At 48.5% G+C, this 25,677-nt stretch overlaps 1 protein-coding gene across 7 annotated transcripts in view; it reads right to left on the bottom strand.

Annotated features, from left to right (window-relative positions):
- The window catches only part of Wdr62 (WD repeat domain 62), an 81,758-nt gene that overhangs the window by 42,899 nt on the left and 13,182 nt on the right, over positions 1-25,677 (bottom strand). For 6 of the 7 annotated variants that reach the window (XM_076621941.1, XM_076621942.1, XM_033337170.2 and 3 more), the window contains exon 2: positions 9,308-9,459. In XM_076621941.1, coding sequence (XP_076478056.1) covers positions 9,308-9,391 — 84 coding nt within the window. In that variant the 5' untranslated portion in view covers positions 9,392-9,459. Of the gene's footprint in view, positions 1-1,204; positions 2,198-9,307; positions 9,460-25,677 lie in introns of those variants that run through there. The other variant, XM_076621943.1, reaches the window with a different exon arrangement.

The raw sequence follows: 25,677 nt of genomic DNA, 5'->3' as shown, positions 1-25,677 counted from the left end.
CACAGTGGCGGGCGTTTATTTTCGTTTTACTTGCTTCGATATTTCGGGCGACTGCAAGTTGTCGCCGGTAATTCTCGCCGGATTCGGTAACTCGTCGATATCTCGAAAAAAGGAAGAACCGGCTTGCGGTAAAAGAATCCGAGATGCGACGGGTCGAATCACGGAAATAAGATTTAACGACGATATTATGGTACTTTCGACACTCTCTTGAACAAACTCGTCGACCAAGTCAGTTTTGCATCCAGCCAGCCGGACTGTTCCGCCAACATTACGACATCGAGGTAGAAGCAACGGTAATTTATCGAAACGTAATACGAAAACGTACATCGGAGATCAACGACCGCGTAATAACTCCATTCACGTTGGACGAAATAAGGTAATAACGCGTGGCGCCAAGTATGTAAATATATACGAATTATGGAAGGAGAAAAAGATCGATTAATTCGCTTGCAGAGCGTTAACCGCGATTCGATTTCGCTAATCGACGATACCACTTTCCACCGTCGACTATACGTTACGACCGCCAGCTGACACAGACTAGACGACGTCCGCGAGGAAAAGCAAAGCGAATCGTTTCCTCCGAGAGTCGGTTAACGCGAGGAAAGCGCGTTCTTTCAGACGTATGAATGGACACGAGGCCGGAACGATATCGGAAGTTAACGCGTTTACGTAATGCCGCGATGTTTCCACGTGAAAATGCGGCTATTTCGATACGCGTTCGTGATATAACGAGATCGCAACACCGTGTTGCAACCGTATTATTTTTCAATATCACGGTCGTTGATATTTCAGCGAATCGATAACATCGCCGCGATGAATTTTCTGATCTTTCTCGACTTCTGCTGCGAGTTACATCGCAGCTGCTTCTCCAAAATTTCCCAAACTATCGTTCTATTCGTCCCGTATTTATCCTTCCACGCGACATCCATCCGACTAACGGCATCTACCACGGAAGTGCAATTACGGCGGAATCGTCGACATTCGAGTAAACTTTACTCGATGAACGATCGCTGGAATGACGAGAAATTATCGTTATGCGCATACGCTGTCCTCGCGCGTCTGTCGAACAACGCGACGAGCTCCTCGACGTCCGAGAAGGACGCAAGGCACCGGGAAAGAACGAACGATCGCAGAACACCGAGCAGACGTAGCAGGAGATCGGCAGGCGTTAAAAGAAGATAATCGCGAGTGCGTGCGTACGTACGTCGTAGGCTGGTATGCTCTCCTTGTCCCGTACCACGGGCGAGCTGTTCCTCGGAGCTATCAGAGCCATTTCTCCCGTGCAATTTTCCTCCACGGGTCCGTGCAGGGTGTGTTCGCGTGTCGTGTTTCTCGGTCACCGCGTGTCCCCGGTTTCTCGCATCTCTCGCCGTTTTCCCTCGACGAGCCTGGCTTTCCCCGTCGAGTCGCGGCACCGCGATGGAACATCAAAATTATCCGTATCCTTGCTGGCGAAGTGGCACGCGAAGTCGTTTCTCTCGTTTCGCCGCGAATCGTCGCTACGACGCGACTTTGACCTTCGTTTCGGATCGAGAGGTTCGGGCAACGATCCTCCGGTGGCTTGCCAGCGCACGCATCTTAAATCTCATTCCATCTTCCTCCCATTCAATTTGCTACTCCCTCTATGTTCGTCTGTACGTTTATCAGCGTGTAGATCGCGTGCGTTTGCCAGACACGGCGAACGATCGTAGCTTGGAAGCGTCGGCGCGGTGCTTCGCACGCGTGTAAATTAACCGAGACGTGTCGACGCACTGGCGTGCTTCCGAGACTCGCAGCGTCGCCGTAAACAGCACGAACGTCGCTCAAAGCATCTTCGATGCTAGAGGTGTCGGGAGAGCCGTTTCCTTCCGCTCGCGCATCTCCACCTTCTTCGGTTTCAGCGACCTTCTCACTGGCCAAGGAAATCGTTTCACGAATTCACGACACTGGCCTGCGCCAGACTTCCACGATCACTGGTCGCATCGAACAGAGGAAAACACCGGCCGAACGAAAAATCGAACGCGACGTGGCGTTTCAGAGGACCGGGTTAGTTGCGCAACGAGTCGATTTATAATCGCTGGTAATTGCTCGCAGCGGCGATCGCGTGACCGCTAACGAGCCGGTCGCACAGAGAAAGAGGAAAACGAACGGGGCGACCGGAGATGGAAGGAAAAGCAGGAGGAAGAAGAGCGACGGAGGACGTCCGACTCCGAACTGAGGTGTTCTCCAGGCTACCGCTCCGACCGACGATCGTGTAACCCCACTCCCGAGACCGCGACTGTAACGTATATCTGCCACTTGCCAAGCCTTTACCCGACGATGTCCGTTCGATTTTCCCTCCCTCCCTCCCTCTCTCTCTCTCCCTACTTTTCCCTCTCGCCACATTTTTCTCCTATTTTGACGTACATGGTCGTTTCCGATAGTCGACCGATGCGAAAAACCGACGAGGACGCTTCCACGGAAGATGAGAATAGCAGAGTCAAAGATCGAGTTGCGCGTTTCGTGCGTCTTGAAATTCGCGCCTAGACGACAATCCTCGACGAAGAGCTTCGCTACTCGATCGTGCTTTCTTCTTCTTCGTCCTTGCTGCTTGCAATTCAACGACGATGTTTCATCGCGACATGCGACGATCTTCGGTCAACCATTCTCGCGAGTGAGGAACCAGACCGAAGTACGCAAGTGCATGCTCGCTCTTATCGAAACGTGCTTTCTCGCGTCCTTTCAGGCTTTCGAGACGGTCCACGTAACGAAATCGTGTTTCTGAAATCGTGTTTACTCTAGGATCCTACGTGGGCACTTGGCTTGTCTGTCCTCGCTCGTTAAGGACGGCGAATACGAAATTTCCACCCACGTTAGTGAAACGATTTTCGGCCTCCCACAGTCGCTGCGAAGCGTAATTCTGCTCTCACACCTCCACCTCCGCGTCTGGCGTTTTGTAACGCGACCAAGCATCGAAAGGGAAAGTTCGATCGGTATTGAACCGGCGTTGACGAGTCGCGGACTAAAATCGCGGCGTGGAAACGTCGGCTGGAATTGACCGACCGCGTAACTCGAATTTGGCCTGGTTATTGCCGTGCAATTGTAGGCTATCGATTCAAAGGAAGAAAGTAAAACTCCGAAAGCGAGATCGCGGCTTTAGATTGAAACGGTCTATGCAACCAGCGGATCGCGAACGAAAACCGGAACGCTGAATATGTATGCCCGAAAAATCTTCTCCCGCCGGACGAAAGCGAATCTGCAATTTCTGGATTTCTGGCGCCGAAAGTAGGCGGCTACGTGCGCCACGAGCTGGTCGCGTAGCGTTTACTTTCGACTACACGGGACACAGCCACAGCGCGCGTTATCGCTACGACTACCGATAGACAAAACACGAAGCTATTTCTACCAAAACCAGTGAAAATCACTGGTCTTTAAAAAGCACCTAATAATAGAATATTTGTATATTTATCGATTTATTACTTTCTTACAGAAGCAATTCCATGTTACATAGCAGATTCTTTGTATCATTAATCCATCTGGGATCCCTAAACGAGGGTTGACACGTTTATGAAATTGTAGAGCCAGTCATTTTGACTGCTGTGGTGTTTCTAGTGTTGGCATCTAGGAATTTTCCTGATAACTGATATCGTCATATCGAACGATACTCGGTAAAAGTTTGAAAACCGTGTGGGAAGTCGTAGAAAACGAGGAAACTGGTTAATTAGGATTCGATAAACAGATTGCAGGATCCTTTTACACTTTGAAAGGTGTCGGTCATTTTCACTGGTATTGATATAAGTAGCCTCGATATAAAATTATTTTCAGCTTGAATACATAAAGAAGAAAATAAAATTCATTATATTAGTCTTTCAGTTATCGTTGCGAAAGTCATTACATCATTGCGGGGAAAAATATAACACGAAGTAGGAATTGTAAAATAAAATTGTAAAACCAGCGAATTCGACTGGTGTGGTAGTCCCAGTGGTATCGTGCAAACGTATCCTATACGTTCGATATACGTGGCACGTGTAGCCACGTTCCAGCATACTTGATAAATCTTCGAAACTCGATTTACTCGAAAACGAAGCGTAGAGAAAATATCATTGCCGTGTTCGCCTCTTATTCTTCCACAGGGAATCGCATGCTGTGTGCTACTGGATATGCGTTACCCGGCCATAGCTTGTACGCGTGAAACGGACGTGGTTTGTTACTCGAGAACCATTTAAGTAAAGTTTAAGCAATGGAAAAGAGAAGTGGAAAACTTCTTTCGGAAGTGGAAGAGAAAGCCAAACGGGAACCACCGTTGCAATTTAACTTCGCAAGTACCTGTTATACGATCGACGGAATAAACGCTACTTTAGGAAAGTTGCGCCAAGTAATTCGGACCAAGCTCCATCGAGGTCGTAGGGAAATGTGGGAGTTGCCGGTATCGTTGATAAATTCAATCGGCGAACAGTCGGACATCGAGCAACGCAAATACGCATATGCACACACGTAATCGCAGAGAAACGACGTCGAGTTATTTAGCCCGATGATGTAATCGAGCTGCTCGTCGATTCGATGAACCGCCAAAACCGTGTACTTCGTACGTTCGTCGAAATTTACATAGGAACTCGGTAAGCCGCCAGAGAATCGACGGTCGATCGACGTACGTTATTAATCGGCGACACGAGAACGTCGTATTAGCGCGCGTCATACGGTCGACGTTTTGCAAGGGAATCGCGCGTCTCGTCGTTGGAAAGGAAGCAACCGAACGCGGTCTCTTAGCTTTCGGAACGAAGTTATTCGAAGATAAAAATCTCGATACGTTACGCTATTTCTTTTACGGAGAACGGAAGAATCGGCCATCTATTTTCGTTCGCGTGAACGCGTATTCGGCCGGGCAACGAACTTGAAACGCGAAAGGGGACGAACTCGTGCAAATCGAGGATGGAACTCGCGCGACTAGAATGGAACGACCGAATAATTAATTCAAACGCTGATCTCCGTATCCGTCGTGCGGAGGCAACGTCCCTTCCGCTTCCGCCATGAGAAATTCATTCCTCGGAGATTCGCTATCGGTCGAAATTCGCTCGATACGTTTCTCCCCTTTCCCAATGGAAGTTTCTATCGAAACGATCGAACGGCCGGCGCGAATTATCTAATGGCACGCTTTAACGACCAATGCCACGTGTTAATGCGACGCGAAAGCTCGTTGATTAAGACTCGGCAAAAAAAAAAAAAAAAGAGAACGTAATGGCAGTTCGCCGGGATTCTTGCGCAGTCGACCACGTTTCTTCCTTTTACGCGCTTCGTAATAAAAAGCCGGACGTTGACGAAGAACCCAGGTTGCCGTAAACTGTTTTGTTTGCTAAACGCGAAGAGCAAAAACCTGAAACGGTACAATTAAAGAAGATCGCTTGGTCGCATTTCTCGCTCGGAAATGTTCCAGCTCGCTTTGTCCCGGTTCGTGCAAGTTCGACCGTGCCACTTTTAACCATTCGCGTAGTACACGAATTCGCTTTTGCTTGGAATCGAGAATTATAAGCGTTCGGGTAACGTCCGAAAAGTAAAGTCCGTAGGTAAAAAGCAAAGAAAGGAGGAGGAGCTGGTCGCGTGATAAGAAGCAATTTTATTAAAAGCCGACTACAAGCGAGTGATAAAAGCCCGTGACACGCGAGAGGATGAAAATGGTGGCGAAAGGGCTGTGATGGCAGACAAAGGTGTGTCCCTTATTGGACATTAACATCCGATATAATAAAGTGTAAAAGGTTTTCCCAGGTCGTTGGCACGAGACCACATGTTTCGCTCAGGAAGCCACACTGTTTTAACACGGTGCACCCTTAGATGCAAAATATAACACGAAGTAGGAATTTTAAAATAAATTGTAAACCCGGTCAATTTGACTGGTGTGGTAATTCTAGTGTTAACACAGTGCAAGATTTGTCCTCGTTTTTTTTTATCGATTTTCTAGTAAAAATGTTTAATTGCTCAATGGGGCAATTTTTACTTCAAAGTATCTTCTATTTATCGGTTACATTCAAAATTCCCTAACTGTCGATTTTTCGTTCAATTTTTACAATTGTAAGAAGTTGGAGTCATCGACAATGACCACCGTGGCGTGGCAGGAGAAACGGTGGTGGGTCATATACGACCAACGTGGCGGTCAAAGCGTTAGACACCCAGGTCGCAGAACGCGCGTTTCATCTTCACCTCGTATATTAATTCCTGTATTCTTTTAGCTGGCGCATCGTCGACGAAAGTCGAAAGAGCGAGAGGAAACGGAGAAAATTCCTTGGAAATTCAGAGATATCGGATCGATCGATTCAAAGTCGGCGTGTAAATGAAAAGATCGGTCGCTGAGAACGCAGAGGAAGAACCGGCGTTGTGTCGCACCGTTAGACGAAACAGGAAATCGCATCCAGCCACGGGCATGTGACTTTCCACCTGTCACACCTGTCTGATCGGTGTTTCGAGAGAAGAAGAGGGAGAAGAATCGATGGGGAATTACGTTTGAAATTTCTTCGACGCCAAAGTTGACGTAACTTTCAACGGAATTCGCCGGATCGGAAATTTTGGAAGTTTACGTCGCGTGGTACAACCGTGGACCGAGTTGTTGGCGATTAGTGGAGGGGCACACGGATTTACGAATGACGAAACGCACGACATTGGTCCTTCGAAGAAAAAGTAAAAGCAGGCGGTTCGCCGGGTAAAGTGTGTCGACTAGGTCAACGATCCGCACCAGCTGCGAACGGCATACACCTGTTTCGCGACTGCATCCCCGACGAATTTGTCGAGGTCTTGGTCAGACGGAAACGAGTTCCGAATTCAAGACCAGATTCGCACTTCTGGACCGCGATCATTTGGAAGTCAATGGCAACGACGAAATCGCGATATTTGCAAAATCGTCGGAGAAAACCGATTGAAGATTCCGAAGGTCTTTGCCAAACGCGAGCAATTAAAATTTTAAGCTCGATCGCTGGGACAGGCGGCAGCGACGAAGCAGCGCTGTCGCTGCGAAAAACTGGCGAGGGCAGAGCGTAGAACCGATTCTCCGCCGCCCACCCACGCGTTCGTTTACATACAATCGCGATTTCGGAGCTCGCGCGGGCGTACGACGTTTTTCGTTCGCGAGCAAAGCTTCGAAGTTGAAATTTCAAAGAGAAATCTACACGTCCCTTTTAACGGAAAAATCGCAAACGCAATGTGCGCGATCGGCGAAAGTTCGACTGGTCGGAAAAAGGGACCAAGCGGGCGAAGTGAGAGAAACGTGGGCGATGAAACGTGGAAACCGCGTCAGTCATCGGCGTTCGCGGCGAACCGAGCGTCGATAATCTAAACATTCTGCGATCTGGAAACGTCGACGATCGGTTTCGCTGAGTCGCAGAGCAAACGTCGAAAGATCGCGTTAAACAGCCGAGCGAACGAACGGACACGTTTTTTCTTCAAACCATCGATCGCTCTCTCTACAGCAGTAAGTTTAACTTCCAAAGTTAAGAACAAACGTGAAAATGGTTTAAAAGTTCGGTCGTTTCGACCACGACGCGAACGTCGATCGAACGTTCGTACATCTTCTAGTACGCGACTCTAGTGACAGGAGGCGCCTATCGTCGTAATCGCTTCGAAGCACGGTTCACAGGGTAAAGAAGATTATCCGGTTATCGACGACCACTTGTTCGAACGAGCGCCGAGCCAGCGACTCACGCCGCTTCGAGACGCCTCGAGCTTTCAATTCCATTGCCAAAGATTTTTCTTCCCGAACAGGGTCGTATCGTTTGTCGTTCGACACGTCGATAGAGGACTACCGATAGCCTCTGTTCGATTCGTACGATGCTACAGCCGCAAGACGAAGACATCCACGTTGATCGCGATAACGCGACGCTCGGTGGCGAGACAACAAAATAACAGAGTGTTACGCGACGGTTGATGTAACGAAGGCAGCGTGTGCAGGCGCACGCGTCGCGTCGCGTCTCGAGAGTCGTGTAATCCGATCCACTCGTTCGAGAGGGAAAGTGGCATGGAAACGAGCGCTGAGATTTTCCGCAGAGAGCGGCGACTCGTCGCGGAAGACTCCGAGGCCTCGAGGAACGACCGGCCACGGAATGCGAGCTGCAAGTGCAACGCGCGTTGTGCACGGCAGCGCGTCGCCCACGTTCGCGCATACTTGACACACCGGCGCGGCGTGGCCGCAGCCGCGGCTCCGAGACGAGGCGAGGCGAGCTCTCGAAAAATGGAGAATCGCGGTGACGTCAATCCGGGGCTGCTGCATGGACAGGGATGCATAATAATAATGCGCATCCGGCGCGTATCGAGAAATCCACACGGTTGGACTGCGACTATTGTCTTGGCCGGTGTCAGTCGTACGTCACGCCGCTTTGTGTGGAAGCCGCTTCTATCGCGGCAAGTTCGTCGCGGTAAGTTCGTCGCGCCAATCGTTCGCGTTTTCCATCTCGACGGATGAAACGTTGAACGAGGGCTGCTCGAACTTTACGTTCGAAATAGCGTTGCATCGCTATCGGGACAACGTTCGTAGAAAATAGAACGACATACGCGTTCCATGGATTTTTGCACTTTCGAATTTCCGATAAAAATCCGCGCTGCAAGGGTGGCGAATTTTTCCCAAATTTCTAAATATGCCACGCGAAATCCGACGAACGCTACCGACGGACGATCGAAGCAGGGGGAAGCTTGTTAAGCTGCGCGAACGTGCAAAGCGCGGCAAAAACCGGTGACATCGACTGAGCCATCGCTCGTTTAACCGCTTACTGCTCTGTACAGGCGTTAGATACGCCGATTAATCAAAGCACGCTTTCCTCTTTAACGCAACGCGGTTCTAATTTTCCAGATCGTGCGATTACGGAGCAGCGTTTTCGTAAATGCGTTGCGAGTAGCTTGCTAGTAGATTCGCGCAGAAACGAACAGAGAAAAGGCGATCGTCTTTGCAGGGTTACCTGGAGAAGATGTTAGTAGGTCGTCCGAAAAGTTTCTTTCGTTTCATAAGGAAATAATGGACGCACATTTTCCGTTTCATCGAATTACGTACGATCCATTTTGTTCTATCAAAATACAGATCACAACGTTCGACAGATTAGGTTTCGTATAAAGATGCATCGTTGTAAAAGACGCGTCTGTAAACGAAAGACACTTTTCGGACGATCTGATGCAAGTCAAAGTAGGCGACAAGAGAGTAAAAGCTAGTTCGCGCTAACTCTGACGAACGCCGGAAGTTGTTCGCAACATGCGCGTATTCTATTGGGTTGGCAACTAAGCGATCGCGGTTTTTGTCAATATCACGCCTAACGACAAAATCCGCGATCATTTGGTTGCCAACCCAACACGAGTGGGACGAACGAATTTTCCTTCTACTCACCCTGTCCTGAATCCTGACGTTTTCCTGACCTCTCTTCAGGTTAGGAGCCCGCAGGACCTTGCTCGTAACTGGTGGTTCCATCATGGTGGCAGGCGTTGCTCTCTCGTCAGGAGTTCATCCCTGAAGGAAGCTCGATTCTCTCATTCCATGTTCTGCAAGCAAGAGAGAGAGACACGCGATGGAAGATTGCCAAACGCCGATGCAAAGATAGGAATTTGCGTCGCGTGAAAAATCGGTGTCACCATCTGCTAGTCGATCGGCGATAAACGGCCGGTCGTTGGGCGAAAGTAAGAGTAAAGGTGGACGACGCGCGCTCGCGTCTCTCGATCGTGGCAGATCGAGACCTACGCGAATTCCAGCTCGACCGGTACAGCTGGTGGTTGCAAACGCGAGGAATGGATAACGGTATGCGCCGCAGTTAACGGAAGATAATGCACAAGCAGGTATAAGGAGCTAGCTAGTCGGAGGGATTCCTCGAATATCGACCTCGCCTCTCTCCATTTCCCTCGGTAACGCCTCCGCCGAGTCGGCGATCGCCTTGCCACGCACGGCTCTCCGACGTTCGTCTACGACGACGACGACGACGACACGGCCTTCCGATCTCCAGGCCCGTCGATCCGATCGATCGATTTTTCCGGCGCGATAGCGTCGACCGTGAACCGCAAGGAACGTTCCAGCGTACAGAGATTGGCAGAAGGCACGCGAGTATGGCTTCCACCGACGACAGAAAGCAGTTTATCGTGACACGAAATCGATAAAGCGCGATACTAATCCGCCTTTTCTCGGAGCAGCGTCGCCAGGTTTACCCGGCGATCACCGACCGACCGAGAATTCTCCGAACGCGAATCGTCCGTTCGCGTGGATTCGCAAAGCGGGTCGCTTAAATTTCGTTTGAACGTGCGGTAACGCGATCGGAAAAAATTAAGTAGAACTGGACGAATCAGCGAAAAGAAGGTTGGCGGAGCGAATATAAGATGGGAGACGTACGATGGCCGAAATACGAGATGGAAAGAGTAGAAGAAGGTAATAAAAAGCGCGTGATAACGTGTCGGCTCGTACCGAGGCAATTACCGGCGGTGTCCCGAGGTACGCGTAGCCGGCTTCGTTGTCGCAAGGATTTATGAGCTGCAAAGGCAGGCTGCGAGAAGACGGGAGCCGATGTCGGGTCCGGGCATCGTTAAACGCGTCTTTAACAGACCGCTGATGAGGTTTGTCCATTAATACGTATCCGATGTCGTGACTGGGGATGCTGCTCGACCGATGAGAAGGACTTGGCCCGCGGCCAAATATTCGAAAATCGAGGAGACGAGGAGCCTGCGGTATTTCGCCGGGATCGGGTATCGTCGGTTCGATGAAAGTCACGCCCCGTCAAACTCTCCACTCCGTTACTCGCGCGCACACTCCACGAAACCACCGCTTCCTCCAAGAATCGCCGATTTTTCCCCATTCGATCGTCCTAGCTGTGTTCCCTTTTTCCCCTCGATGCCCCATCGCACGATCTTTTTTTCTCTCTCTCTTTCTCGCGAGTCCACGGTCCAAGGGTAAGACTTGGCGCGGCTGTATATCCCAGAGATAACGAGTTACGAACCCGCTATTTTATTCGTACGTTTGGCAGCGAGTCAAAAAATCTCCGTTTGCCGGACGAGCGAAAAGCCGAGAGGAGACTGGGCGGCTTCTATCGCGACCCGCGCGAGGATATACGAGACACGCGCTCGTCTCACGGTATACAAATTGCACGCCCCGTATGCTGCAAAGCAGCACGAAACGCGCGTTACGAAACTAGAACGTAATAGGGAAGATACGGCGAGTCGCTGAAACGTTTCACGCTTCGTTTCTCATTGCCTCTTAAAATGCCAACGTTCCAATCATAAGCAATAACGTAAACGGATGGCTTCCGGTTGCCCTTGTTGTCCACGAATTCAGGGTGGAGCAGCTAACGAGGAAGCACCGACGCGACCCTCGTCTTCTAACGTCATCGAAATCCGCCGTCATTGAAATGCGTTCCACGTGGTAAATGGTGCATCACCCGAGTATCTATTCTTTTCGTTCGCAAGACAGGCTCTTGTACTAGATACGAACGAACCTAATACTTACTCGATTCACTAGCTCAAGTAATGGCGGTCTATTAATTTCGATGGTAGCGGCACGCATAACGTTTAGCGCGCGAGAAGGACGATGCCACTTCCGTTTCACCGTCATCCATCCGCCTTCTTCTATCGATTACGCGCTATCATCGATAACGAAAAAGATCGGCGAAACCCGTTTCTAGCCGTTCGTACGTGGCGAATTATGTAAAATAGTAGGCGACCGTGGCGAACAGACGCGCGCAACAGCGTGGAACGACCAACAGATTCGAAACGAGAAACGGACGCGCCCCGGTTCCACGAGCCCAGAGATTATTTCGCAATGAAGGAGTCCGCGCGACTCCTCGTTACGAGTCCCACGACGCTTAGTTAACGCGGCAGACGCACAACTGGTAAGATTACTTCACGATCCGGAACCGTAGATATCTCAGGAAAGTGGTTACGTTTCGTTTGCGTTTTCACCGGCGAGAAATCGCGTTCCTCCGCCGGCATAGGACCAAGCAAATCCAACGACGTCGTCGCGGATCGAAGAGATTTTTCTTTTTCACGGAGGTGATTAACGATTTTTCTCGTTTTGCGCGAAATAAAGCGGTAAAAATTTGTACCGCGACTCGACTTGATCGTCGACCTCTTCGAAACGTAGGACGAGAAGAGCGTAGTATTGCGGCGATTTTAATTACCAAAGACAATGTTCGTCGGCCTAATTCGCCAATCGGTCCCGCATTAGCACGGGTTTTGGCAAGTTTCCATTAGCGCTACGGCTAGTCGGTCGACCGCTTTGCGAAGCCTTTCGAACCAGCACCGTTACACGACCAACGACGAAGAAACATTCGTCTTACGCGGAATCGAACTCTCGATCCGGCGAAATTGTCTGGCAATCGCTTGCCGATTTCCGTTGCATCGAGATGTAAATCGAATCGCGAGCGAAACTCGAAACGCGATGCCATGTAAAGATATCGGAACGTCAAATGGTAATTAACCGCTGCACGCATTAATTTCGCGTTAAACGTTGCGTACAATGATGTTCGCCATTGTACGCGAAGAAACGAACGTAGGCAACACGAGATACATTTTTCCGGCCCGTTAATCCCATTCATAGCGTCGCGAGATTGCCTCGAGTCGCTTTTCCCGAAGAGGACGTCGTACGCGTCGTCGGTAGATCGACGTACTCCACGCTCTTCGAGGCTCCGTTCTTTTCGTCACCTCCGGTTGCTGCGTGTTCGCGAAAAGATATGCCCAACGAACAGCAACTTGGGGAAAGATTTCGTCGCTGGAGCATCGCTCCTCGGGAACAAGAGGAGACTCTTTCGAGAAACGGGAACGTCGACGAGAAGTTGCTTCGATGGAGACGTAAAACCGGAAAAATCGTGTCCGCGGAGAAAAGCTGCGACCCGAGGGAGAAAAGTTTCGTCGCTCGAAACGTTCTTCACCCTCGGCCAGATATTTCGCGCAACCGGCCGAGGTCCGTCCGCCTATTTCCAAACCCCTACGCGCGTATTCAAAGGGATCTGCTTTAAAAGATTCTCGCTGCGGATAAGCAGAAGCCGCGCGAGATTCCACGGGTGCAAAAATAGCCGACGCGAGCACGCACTTTGAATGAGTTTTATCGAAAAAGAAAGTTACTCGTCGCGCGTACGATAACGTGACATAACTTTAGCTAAATATAGAGGTAACGCGGCGAGCGCACGGAGTATTTCTTGCGTGCATTTACGTAAGAAAGACGGCACACGAACGAGACGGCGAAGGGGCAGCGTGCGGTAACCGTGGTATCTCGTCGCCTTCGCTCCCGCTGAATGGTTAACGATCGACGACGAGCCAGCTTCGTCTCGGCTCCGATCTTCCGCGTCCCGGCGACGAGCGTATTTTCACGGAACGAGTTTCGAAGAACGCCGAGGTACTGGCGGCAGAGGAACTGCTGCGAATGCTGCGGTGCATGGGTGCGGGAGATCACTCGTGGAGGCTTTCACCGTTCTCCGGAACCGGAAGCAGCTAACCTAATTCGCCCGCGCGCGGGTCTTCTTCTTATCGGTTGCGTGAGCGACGAAACATCGTCTAAACGCGGTCAATCCGAGTAGAACGAACCTGGCTCGTCTCCGAGTCTCGTCTAGCGTTCAAACCGACGTCCGTGTCTCCCCCGCGGATCGTTTTCGATGTCACGCGTCCAACCACTTTGGTATCGCGCGGCAGTAACGTCGTATTTCGAGCGACCTCCCTCTCGTTTCGGTTCGATTTACGATATCTCTGTGGATGGTTTTCGAGCGGATAAACCGTAGAGAAACGAAGCGTGAATCTCGGTCGAGCGCGATTTACCATCGCATCGTGGATTTCGTGCAACGTCGCAAACTCACTAAACTCACTATCCAGCTCTTCTGCTGTCAGCGGTACGTACGTACGGTTGAACGTCGCGATGCAAGCGTGGGAATCGTAATGACCTAGAGCCAGGGAAGGTACGATGAATTACGGAATGCCAGGTCGTCTCGCGTACGTGCGTGGTATCGAGTCGAGTCGTCGATGACTAGGAAAATTACCCAACCTACGCGACTCTCGATATAATCGAAGTGTTTGCCGTGGAGGTCGGCTTCCAGATCTCTTCGAGAAGTTTCCAGTTGCTTTTCGAACTCGAGAGAAGGAACGGGGCAATCGGAATGGGCTGCCCATTTACCGGTCTATCTTTCGTCCGGGGGAAAAATTCGAGGAAATGAAGAGTTCACGGGAAATAGGTCACAGCCGGAAGGTAGGTCCACCGTCGTTCGATCGCGGTGTATCTTTTCGGCGTTGGCTGGAAAAGACTTCGCGAAGCACCAGGAGAAAAGAGTAAACGAAAAACGGGTAAACGAATCGGAAATCGACTTAGCCGCGCCGCCAAAGAATCCGGACGAAACGGAATCCAGCGACTTTTCAACGATTTAACCGCGTTTTATTACGCGCGTTGAAGATATCGCGCTGAAATCGAGCGCGTCTCGCCCGCGCCCTGCCGACAGAAGCACGAAAAACGTGCTTTACATAACAATTCCGAGATATCGAGCGACGCGCTATCACCGCTGGCACGTCTGAGATAACGTGCCGTCTATCTTTCGTTCGTTGTACCTGACAATAAGATAAGAAACGTTTTAATCCGTCGACAACCTGTTCGAGTCACTTTACGAGCTCGTGTCACGTACGACGGAGCGGAGAGTCCAAGTAGGGCTCTTGCTCGTTCGCGACAACCGTTTCCGTGTACTTTTACGCGAGTATGCTTTTCCCATAGAGGAAGTCGCGCGTCGATGGAGAACAGAGAAAGAGAAAAACGTCGTACGACACCGAAGACGCGCGCTGGTTTAGCGCGATTCGTGAGAAAATCGTGATTCGATCTCGCTACCACGTTGCGTCGAGCGAGCATCCTTCGTCCGGCCTTGAACTGGAAATTTTACGAGCTGGTAATCCGTCGTGGCAATTTACGACGCGACTGCAACCCAGTGAACACCCACGTTTGGTTAAACTTTAATCGTCGGTGCTCTTGAACGGCCGAGCGGCGCGTCTACTCGCCCGATTCCACTTCGTTCCACGACATTTGCCCGAAACGCGAGCCAGCCATTGCCCGAGAAACGACCGCTTTTCTATTTCCCACGAGAAACACGTAGAGGAACGCGCGTAACGTAACATTCGATGGTCGTACGATCGGCGTTGCCGATGGTTGTTATTCGGAATATTTAGATCCGTGTCCGAGGCCGAATCTATCGGCAACGTGACGAATAAGGCGAAGGATCCGAGAATAATCTGCATTCCCTTTTCGCCGAGCAGCGATTCACGGAAAGCTTTCACTTTCATTCAGCCCACCAATTACGGGACAATGCGAAATAAATTACGTCGCGCGTTGAATTAATTTGTTGCCCGTTGATCCATCGTATAATTAATTGGATAATGTTTCCCATCGATCAAGCATCGTATCCTGGGCCGATTCCATAATCGATAAGCCGTTTCCAGCGACCTTTTACGGACTACGGTTTCGCAACGGAGAACATTTAGGGGAAAACGATAGCGATTTTGCGCTTGGGCTGAACTACGGAACACCCGGACGATTCCGTTCGTCGACGAGAAGTCGTTTCGCGACGTTTTATTTTCGGTCAGACGGCCCGGCGGGCCACGCGGTTTTCCGCTCGAAGCGAAGAAGAGGATCGAAATTGGCGAAAAACTGGCACGAGAAAAAGATTCGAGGTATTTCTCGGCTGTCCGTTTATCCGGCCAAGTCGATGTATCTTTCTGTCACGCATTGTCACCGGCGATAAATATTAAATACACGCGTGATCGCGCACGTGCGATATCCAACGTCCTCTCCCTTTTCTGCGTTTCACTGCGTTCTTTGCTCCCGCGGACTAATCGCCTGACGCGACATTTTCCACGCTTCCACGGTCGTCTTTTTTCTTCTTCTTTCTTTGCTACCAATTTTACGCGTTGGAGTAACGTTTTTGCCGTCGATTCGGAAACTGGGTTTGTTTAAAGGTCCGCCGCGTAATACGTAACAAATTAGCGAACGCGGCATTGGCGAAGAAACTACCGTGCTACAAAAAGGTAGTCATTCGCATGGCTGACTGTCACTGCCAAGGTCTCATAGGGGAGACCGATTGCCAGTCCAGTGGCTAAACTACTCGGTTAACTCGGGCCTTTGATCCGCCACTCTACTCTGCTCTAATTTGTACGACGTCCGTGCGTTTATTCGCTAGTGAAAATTCCAGCGTTCCTACGCAGCCGCGTAATTTGTACCTCGAGAAATAGAAGTAAACTAATCGGAAGAGAATCGTCGAAACGGATCTACCTACTTGCGTCGTCGTCGTCGTGGTCTTTCAAAAAGATTCCGAACGTTCGAGATGCATCGAGTATACTTGGACGCCTCGGTGGTATCGTTCGAAGAATAAACGCGGCGATAACGCGGCAGCAAAGGTGCGAAGGTAATCGCGCGTTCCGCTACCGTCGACGATGATCGATACCACTATCTGCGAGCAAACACGGACGGTTTTGCTCGGCCGGTTCGTTGACCCGTGCGACGAGAGGAGCGCGCGCGGACGCGAGTGAATGCGAGTGAACGCGGAACAAAGAATCGCGGGAGAGTGGCGGGCGCGATGGCTCGAGCTTCGGAAAAACGAGACGTAGATGCGTACGACGGTCGCACAGTTTGTCACTGCCAAGGTCCCGCAGGATGCACGGCGAGCGAAGCGGTGGCGGTAGCGACGGTAGCACAAGCTATCCGGTTAGCCGACCAAGCGCACCCGCTCGTCGCTGCCTCGACGATGACCGGTCGGTGTTGCGCCGAGCGGCCGCATTGTCAGAGGCGGGACGAGACGAGGAACGTGACCCGCGAGCCAACCATCCGCTGTGCCACTCTGCGCCTACCTCTTCGTCTCGACCATCTCGCGGTTAAAATAACCGCGAGGTGAAAAGTAGCGAACAGCTTCGACGAGTACGGATCGTCCACCGATAGAATCCTACGCGCGATTTCATCGCGCGGCTGCTGCGACCTCGACCGAGCTCTCTGTTATCGTTCCGCGTACCGTGACAGACTCGACCGGTTGAGTCACGGAGGACGACGACGGTCGAGAAACAGCGAATACGTTTACACGGAGGAGGAATCTTGAAGAAAACGGCGATCCGTACGCTAAGCGGTTCGCACCGCGGTTTCATCGACGAGTGCGCCAGAGATACGAGCGAACAGCTCGACGATCGAGAGGTCGCGTTTCGATCATTATGCGAGCGACGAGTAGGCATTCGCAGGCAGCCGTCACTCCAGACTACGCTCTCTGCGTCCTATCCTCGAGACGCAACGACCTTTCGATCGGCTTTATTGCTCGCTATTACGACGATCTATATCGATTTGATCTCGCTCGGATATTTTAAGAACCAATTGCTTCGTTGTACGTTGTTCGGCTAAAGCTTGATAAATACGACGATAATCGACGATAATCGTTGGCAATCTCGTTTGGTCAAGCATCGCGGTCAACTCCAACACATCGATTTCTACGATAATTAACTTACACGATTGGGCGACCGTTAAATGTAAAAGGTCAGGATTATAAAATTTCATCAAATTTTCATACGAAGTTTTAAATAGTTACTTGAACTGCACTAAGCTCTCGAATCCCGTGAATTTTTATATTCCGTATTTCACCGCTTTTTTTTTCTTTTTTTTACAGATCATCGAAACTCTTTTACGAAACACTCTCCTTTTCAGTTTCGACCACATCGATATAATAAATAGGATAGGCGAAGTAAGCAATGACAATGAGGTAGAGACTTTTTTCTTTGGTCCTCTGCTATCCAAGGATTTAGGTCTTTGACCTAAAAAGCTGTACTTTACGCATGGAAAAATCGCGATCTCGACTGTTGGATCTTCTTAGCGTTTCTTTTTTTTTTTTTTTTGTATTATCTCGTATCGCGTTTTAAAACATTTCCGCGAGGCTATTTGTCTGCTTATGTTTTCGTATATTCTCAGCGTTAAACGGATTTCCCCGTTTTTTCGAATAAATTAAATTAGATTAAAAAGTAAATTAAATTTCTAATTGAAGACGCATTACCGTAGCAATCTCCTCTGCGTGCCGTCTTTTAAAGAAACGATTAATTTCTATGGTCTGCATCAATTACACCAGTACGTACGTACATGTACGTGTAAGTACATACGTATGTATATTCCTAGAATGTAACGTAGCTTTCAGTGAAAATATGCTTTTCAACGATTCGCGCTCATTAGCATACTTCCTTTACCTTGGCGCGTACAATCGGTTAACGCTCTGATTAATAGGAAAATGATAGACGGCTTTTGCTTCGTTCCGAAACGATCACCTTCCTTTCGATTCCTCTTCCAGGGTGTTTGCTATATTTTCTGTCTTCTTTTTTTCTTTTTTTCTCGACTAGCCTGGCGTTTCAACGACGTTCGACGAATCGCTCGACGACCGTTCCGCGAGCAGATTCCACCAAGATATTTTTCATCGCGATATCGATAATTCTGACTAATAATAATGACGCGTGTCGTTAAAGAATCAAGGACGTACACGGCTGCAATAACGTAGTTGGAAAGATAAGGCACAACCTCTAAGACCTAATAAGGAGAGAAACAAGAGAATACAAGAAAACGTGCTTCCATCTAGAACAAAAGTCACGTAGAAATGCTTAACGCTTCAGCGCAGCGCGTCCACGTAGCTGTTCCTACGCTGCTTCTGATCCAAACTACGATTACACACACGCCACGGATATTCCCGATCGGCCGAATTTCCACGATCGCTTCGTCTCGAACGAGGTCAGCGTCGAACCTCTGCCACGCTTTGACCGAACGAGAAATTGGAATTTTACCATCTGCTTGGGAACCGCTTAAAATTCTACCGTTCAAATAAACCAGTCGGAAACGCCAACATATATATATATATAGGGGGAGAAAGAGTTAATTTTCACGAGGCGCGTTCAAACTTCCCGTTGATGGAAAACCAAACAGAGTAGGGGGAACCTGGGTCGGATCTCCGAGCCAGTGCCGGTGAATCGCGCGAGTCCGTCTAAAGACAGCTTTCAAAAAAACTGTGCTTGCCGACCAAACTCGGTCTTCCTTTTCATCGAGCGGAGACGCGATCTTTCGTATCTCGCCGAGAAGTGTTTGCTGAGCAAAGATTACGATAAAGCCGACGGAGTTGAAGCAACTCGGTAAAATGTTGACGTTGCCCCGTTGCACCGAACCAGCGCGCTTCTTTTCAGTTCTCGGCTAACGAGTTAAACGCGATAGCGCTCTGCCTCGTCGCTGACGACGATAAGTAAATTAGAGGGCGGCACGGCCTGAACAAACGTTCCAACGATCCTATCGATACGCGACGCGAGAATCGCCTAATTTGTATTCGCGCGAAGGACGAAGGATAATAAGAGGAAGGGACGAGGTGCGATAAATTTTCGGCAGACAACGAGTAAGATAATTATGGTGATATTAGCTGGTTCTATTTCTGTAAATCTCTCGTTACAGACGTCGAGGATATTCGGCAGGAATTTCTAATAGTGGCAGCCACGGTAGATATCGTAGTTAGGTTTAATTCCCGCGCTTACGACGATATCATTAGGATATCATACTGCATGGACGAATCACGCGCGACATCGCGTTGGTACATAAAATTCTTAGAGCTTTCGTAACTTGCACGTCGATCGTGCATTTAGTCCCCATAAATCGTGCCCTCGAGAAGAATGCGAAATTACTTGCTGTTAAACGCCGAGCAACATAAGCAAACGGCTTATGGCTATCACAGCTGTTTTAATAGGGCGATAAATTTCGCCAACTCCGCCCATCGCAAGCTGATACATTTAGTCAACTTACGGAACATCCACGGATTCTCTTTAAAAGCAGATTTTCATAACTTTTCTATTCTGACTCATAATTTCATACCTTGGCTTCCTTTCCCAAGTTGCTACTGTTATTTCTTTTTCTATTTTTACCATCTTTCCCTTACGTTCTATCTTTTATTCGTCTCTAAAAGAATTTCTCTTTTCCCGTGAAACTAACAAATAAATAGATAAGTAAATAGTTCGTAATACAAGTTGAATATCCAGGAGAAGATGTACGCGCGTATATTCGTTCATAAAAAAATGATCTCCGGGAGTACTCGATCGTCTGGGGAAAACCATAAGAAAATTGGCACTTTACGATGTCTGGGGGTTGCCGTCTGCGAAAAGATAGGCGCGCAGCAACGAAAGGGCGAAGCTGGAATCGCGATATATTATTTAAACGCGAGACGAATTATTTGGTCCTGCTGTAAAAATGTTACGAGCCTGAGCAGACAAATAAATTTTTCACGAGCGGACGCGACCAGCCACTGCGGAGGAATATAAACCAACGAATTATCGACCAGTTTTCTCCGACCCTTCCATCTTTCCTTCCTGCATTTTCCTCGCTTCCTCGTACCCCTCTCTCTCCTCTTTCCGCCGCCCCGGCTCGGCCTTTCAACCGTCCCATCTCCTTACGCCATCCGTTACGTTGTCTCCGAAGCGAGGTCGTTCGCGGATCGATCGTATTTTCTTTTTTTAATTAAACCGCACCGGAACAACGTTTACAGGCGACAGTCCGATCTTTAAACTTTACGTTTTCTCGCCTATTAACTTCGCGCGCGACCTTTACTTAACGGCCTCCTCCTGGTCTTTCGTTCAACCTTATCGTCAATGCGCGCGTAGAAATACGTTTTTAATGGGCGTTTTAAAAGGTCTCGTTAACGCGACGCGCATAAAATGCCCAGATATCGATCCTCCTATTCCGTATGACTCGCTCTCGTCAAACAAATCCGGGGATGACAAATCCGGGGATGACAAATCCCATGCAAAACAACAGGTCGTTACGAAATTTAGATAAGGGATGCAATGAGTCACGAGTCGCGAGATAAGGAATCGCGATAATCTTAATCGATCTTAAAGATAGTGAGATAAGCACGAACAGATAGAATCGTCGATACCGATCTGTAGCTCGGGGCATCGTTTTAGAAAATTCATCTCGAGAGAAACGAGACGCACGAACCTTGCCAGACTTTCGTTCCAACGAGACACGTCGAACGATAACATCGGTTTTTCGATTAATTCGATAGACCTTCGCGCGGTCGACACGAAAACGCGATTCCCTTGCAAATATAATTATCGACTCCTGAACATCGTCCCGGTATAACGAATCTATCATCTATCTCTTAAATGTAAGGCTATCGATCGGCTGACAGACTCGTTTAATATCCTACGCAAATTCGATTTTTACATCGTTACTCGTCTTCCTAGAAATTCTACTCTCTTTAAACCCGACTATCATCCAACCAATTGTCTTTGTAGGTTGTAATGTTAACAACTGATAAGCAGTTTCGTACTATCAACCGACTTCTTCTCTAAATGTTTAGCTTCGTTCAAACTATCGACTTGCAACACGATCCGCAATCGTTAAACGTCAGTCATCTTGCGATATTCTTTTTCTCCTTTCTCGTTTATCCAAACTTTGACTGCCAGGTTTGGTCATTGGTGACCGGAGCGCTTGAACTTCTTGCAATTGCAAAAATTTTATGAAAATTAACGATTAGGGGATTTCGAATATAACCGATAAATAAAAGATACTTTGAAACAAAAAGTGCTCCATTGAGCAATTAAATATTTTTATTAGAACATCGACAAAAAAAAAGAAATGAGAACAAATCTTGCAGCTACCTTTGAGGAATAATCTACGAATATTATTATAAACACAGCTTAGAAAATAATCGTGAATGCCGCTTTATAATCATATAATTGAAGTTAGAAATGTGCACATACCTTGCTGTTATACAGGGTGGTTGGTAACTGGTGGTACAAGCGTAAAGGGGGTGATTCTACGCGAAAGAAGAAGTCGAAAATATGGAATAAAAATTTGAAACTTTAAAAATTTAAAAATTTAAAAATTTAAAAATTTAAAAAATTTTAAAAATTTTAAAAATAACGTCAATCGAGACAACGATCTACAGTGAGATCCGTTACAACGAGACGCGATAAAGTGCACGCGTACCGACCGAAAATTCAAAGTCGATTTTCTCGCAAACAAAGCCTCGAACGACAAATTTTTATTCTATATTTTCGACTTCTTTTTTCGCGTAGAATCACCCCCTTTCCGCTTGTACCACCTGTTACCAACCACCCTGTATAATTGAAGTTAGAAGTGTGCACATACCTTACTGTTATATATAGAACGAGCAAATACCGTTCGCTAATATCTTCTACACGTTACAGCAATATATTGTGCACGTTTTGCTTGCGACAAAATACCGAATGCGTATGGTTTGTTGAAATAAACGACGCCTTGTTATAATATGTCGCTATCAACTGCTACCAAGGCGCCACGGTGGTCACCCGTGACCATCAATAAAATAAACGGTCCATTGGAGAAAAATGTCGTCTTACATCGTCGATTTATTATTATTTTGCTCATTGGCAGACGTTTCAACTTGAGCGTGCAGAGTAAAATGATGCTACATAAAGCCATATTAAAACCTGCTACGGGATCCAACTATGGGGAACAGCGAGTAATTCCAACATAGAAATTCTTCAACGATTCCAATCGAAAACTCCAAGATCCTTAATAGATGCACCTTGGTATGTTACCAACGAAACGATAAATCGCGACCTCAAGATACCTACAGTTAAAGAAAAAATATTCAAATTCAGCAGTAGATACGACATAAGAATTAACAACCACCAAAACGACCAGTTACTCGATTACTTGACACGACGGATCAGATCCGCAGGCTAAAAAGACATTATCCTGTAGATTTAAACATTAGATTCAGCTAGCACCAAACATACGATGATCATTTATTATTCACGGTATAGTACCACGCCAGAATAATTTTATTGAGATATGTATAATTTTATGTGCTAGACCAGGTCAGTGTGTGGAAGTATGCGTGTGCGCGGTGTCTCGAAAACGAACGAACGTAAACTGTTCGGTCGGTTAACAGTCGGCTATGGAAGAAAGTGCCGAGACGCGTGCAAGTGTGTATCGATGAATATCTTTGAAATCGTTTATCAAATAAATATATAACCATTCTAATATAAATCCCAAGCGTAAATTTAGCCTTCCTATACCGTTATTTCGGCTATTGAGATCCAAAATTCTCGATAAATTTACTTGTAATTCTCAATGAGAATCGATTGTAAACTACTTCCAAATAAAAAGAAAAAATTATACGCTTTGAATGATAAAAATACTCCTGTGGCGTGCCGAGCGAAACATGTAATTTTGGCGTGACAGTCAAAGCGTTAAACGCCAGTCGTAAATATCATCTTACGATTTTCTCTTTCTCCTTTCCCAACTATCTAATACCACTTGTTATCTAATATCGTAATTTCCGTTTTCTTTTCCAACTCCGGCTTTTACGGTACTCTCTCGTAATACGTGTCCATCACGCGTACAGAAGAATTCTCCCTGCAGTTAGTTACAAAGAAAAATTATTATCGCGAAATGAGCTCTTTCGATTGCCTCGCGGGCACGCTCCATTTAACTGGTCGAAGGAGAAAACTTCGAGACGACGGGACAATCGTTGGCGAGAAGTCGCGAATCCGCGAGGAACCCGGTGTATCGAGATCGACGCGCGTAACGTGTCGCGGATTCGGATTTCCTGTTCACCTTGCAAGAAATACTTAGAGCAGCGGCGCATTCTTGAAAACTGACGGCGAGCTTCTCGGAAGGAAGGACTCGCGACAGACGAAATCTCTCGCGTACCACCGATTACGAATCCGAATTCGTATTAATCGCTCGACGATCGAGATTTTCGGAATCGATGACTCGAAAACGAGCGAGAAACGAGTGACCACATCGATGAATCGTTCGCGCCTCTAGCGGTTAAACGTCATCGGGAACACCGTCTTGTCGCAGCCCAACTTCCGAGCAGTTTACGAGGTCGTTCGTACGTCGTGAATACGAGTTGATGCAGCTGTAATTCGCGTGACAGACCAACGAGAACGCAAAGGTTATCCAGCCAAACGTATATATAGTCGTAAGCCACACACGGTTTAAAATCCAAGCGGCGTTGAATTAATCCGTTAGAGAAGCAGGTCAGGACTGGCCTAAAGCGGAATCTCAACGTTGATAAAGCTTTGGATTTTAACGGACGAGCCGCGAGGTAGGAGAAACTTGCGGATATAGAAATCTGCTATCGAGTTGCACGGCAGGAGACCGCGGGACGAGTTATCAAAGTTTTATCGAGATATCGCGCGCGGCAAGCCTTTCAGGGAATCGCGAAGAAACGTATACGGTGAAACGCGCGTATTCGGTCGACCTTGCTCGTCCAGAGAATGGTTTCGTTGTGCTGTTTCCTCTTGGCGTATCGGACGCGAGCCTACGAGCCGCGTCGCGTTGGCGTTGCAAAATCTTCCACGGGACGAAAAAACGTGACTTTTTCTTCCGATCGCGGTCGTTTCGTCTTTCTCTACGCGTCGGAGCCATTCTACACGACGCTCTCTATCCTTTTACCTGCGGCAAGAAACGACCAGAAGGAACACGCGCGGCTCGAAATGGAACAAAAGAGCGGACTTATCGACGTAAACGTTCGCTCTACTTTAGATAAAGAACGGATATACCGGTTTCAGGCCGAACGAACGTCGCGCAATTATCGCGTAACGTTCGGTCACGTTTCGTGCCGCGGCTAAGGAAAGTTCGACGCGATCGTTGGCCGGCAATTTGTAAATACAACGACGCGTCTCGCTGGTAGCGATCTGCGCGATGTAACGGGCGGCGTATCGTACGACCGATCGACGTTCGATCCGCAACTTTGCTGCAAGTGTTCGTCCTGTTAGGTAACCGGAGATCGACGATACGCTGAATTATCTCGTTACGTTCCTTTTTCGTTCGCTCGTGCGTGTACTGGTTCGAGCGTGCGTGAGAAACGTGAATGAAACGGAAACTCCGGCGGTGGATGGATCGACGACCGGAGAATCGGCTATTAAAAAAGCGGCGAAGAGAACTAGGTATCCGAGCGAATTACGCGACTAAACGGCCGAGCCAAGTTCACGAAGGATTATAGAGGAAGGATGGCGCGTTACGCGATGATGAGACGGTTTTTATCGAATCGCGCGATCTCGTCGGGATTTTTTCTTTCCGACAACGTCGCTTACGGTAAGCCGAACGCTAAGAAAACAAGCAACGATTCGCCCGAAGAGATTGCACGCGCCGTTTAACGGCCACTGTCGTGTTCCCACTGCCATTAACTCGCTCGCGATTTCTTGCCGCGCGAGATTACGATCTTGGCCGTGTTCCCTTTTTTGCCCTTCGTTTCTTCGTTTTGCTCGTCTCGCGCGTCGAGTTAGCGCCCCGTCCCTTGCAAACGAAGTTTTTAGCTTCTAATGGAATCTCCGACGCGGCCACGCTGCTGCTACTACCGCGTCTAGCGTAACACGGTAGAGGATTCGACGAAGGTAAATCCCGAGAACCGTCTCGAGCTGGTCTGCGTCGACTCTGCTCCGGTATCCTTCGTTTCACGGTAAATGCTACTAAACTCCGCGACAGCGCCAACGGTCGACGATCACGATACGTGTGCCGGGAGTTTGCGTTACGGCGAGGCCGAGGTCGCCAGGGGAAAAGCAAAACCTCGCTCGCATCCTTTGATATTGCGAAACGTTTGACTATCGGCGCGTCGTGAACCGGTTTCGCTCTAGATGCAGCACCGGGATTAAACTGAAAATTCTGCGTGACTGCGCTAAACGGACGTCGAAAATGGCAGTAAAAGGAGTGCCACTAAAAATGACTCGTTTCGACGGGCTGGGTGAAAGGAGATTAAGCGGTATAAAGGCTGGCACGAG

The sequence above is a fragment of the Bombus vancouverensis genome, chromosome 10, assembly GCF_051014615.1.
Source record: "Bombus vancouverensis nearcticus chromosome 10, iyBomVanc1_principal, whole genome shotgun sequence".
Lineage (NCBI taxonomy): Eukaryota > Metazoa > Arthropoda > Insecta > Hymenoptera > Apidae > Bombus > Bombus vancouverensis.
This window is presented reverse-complemented; position numbering and strand designations above follow the sequence as displayed.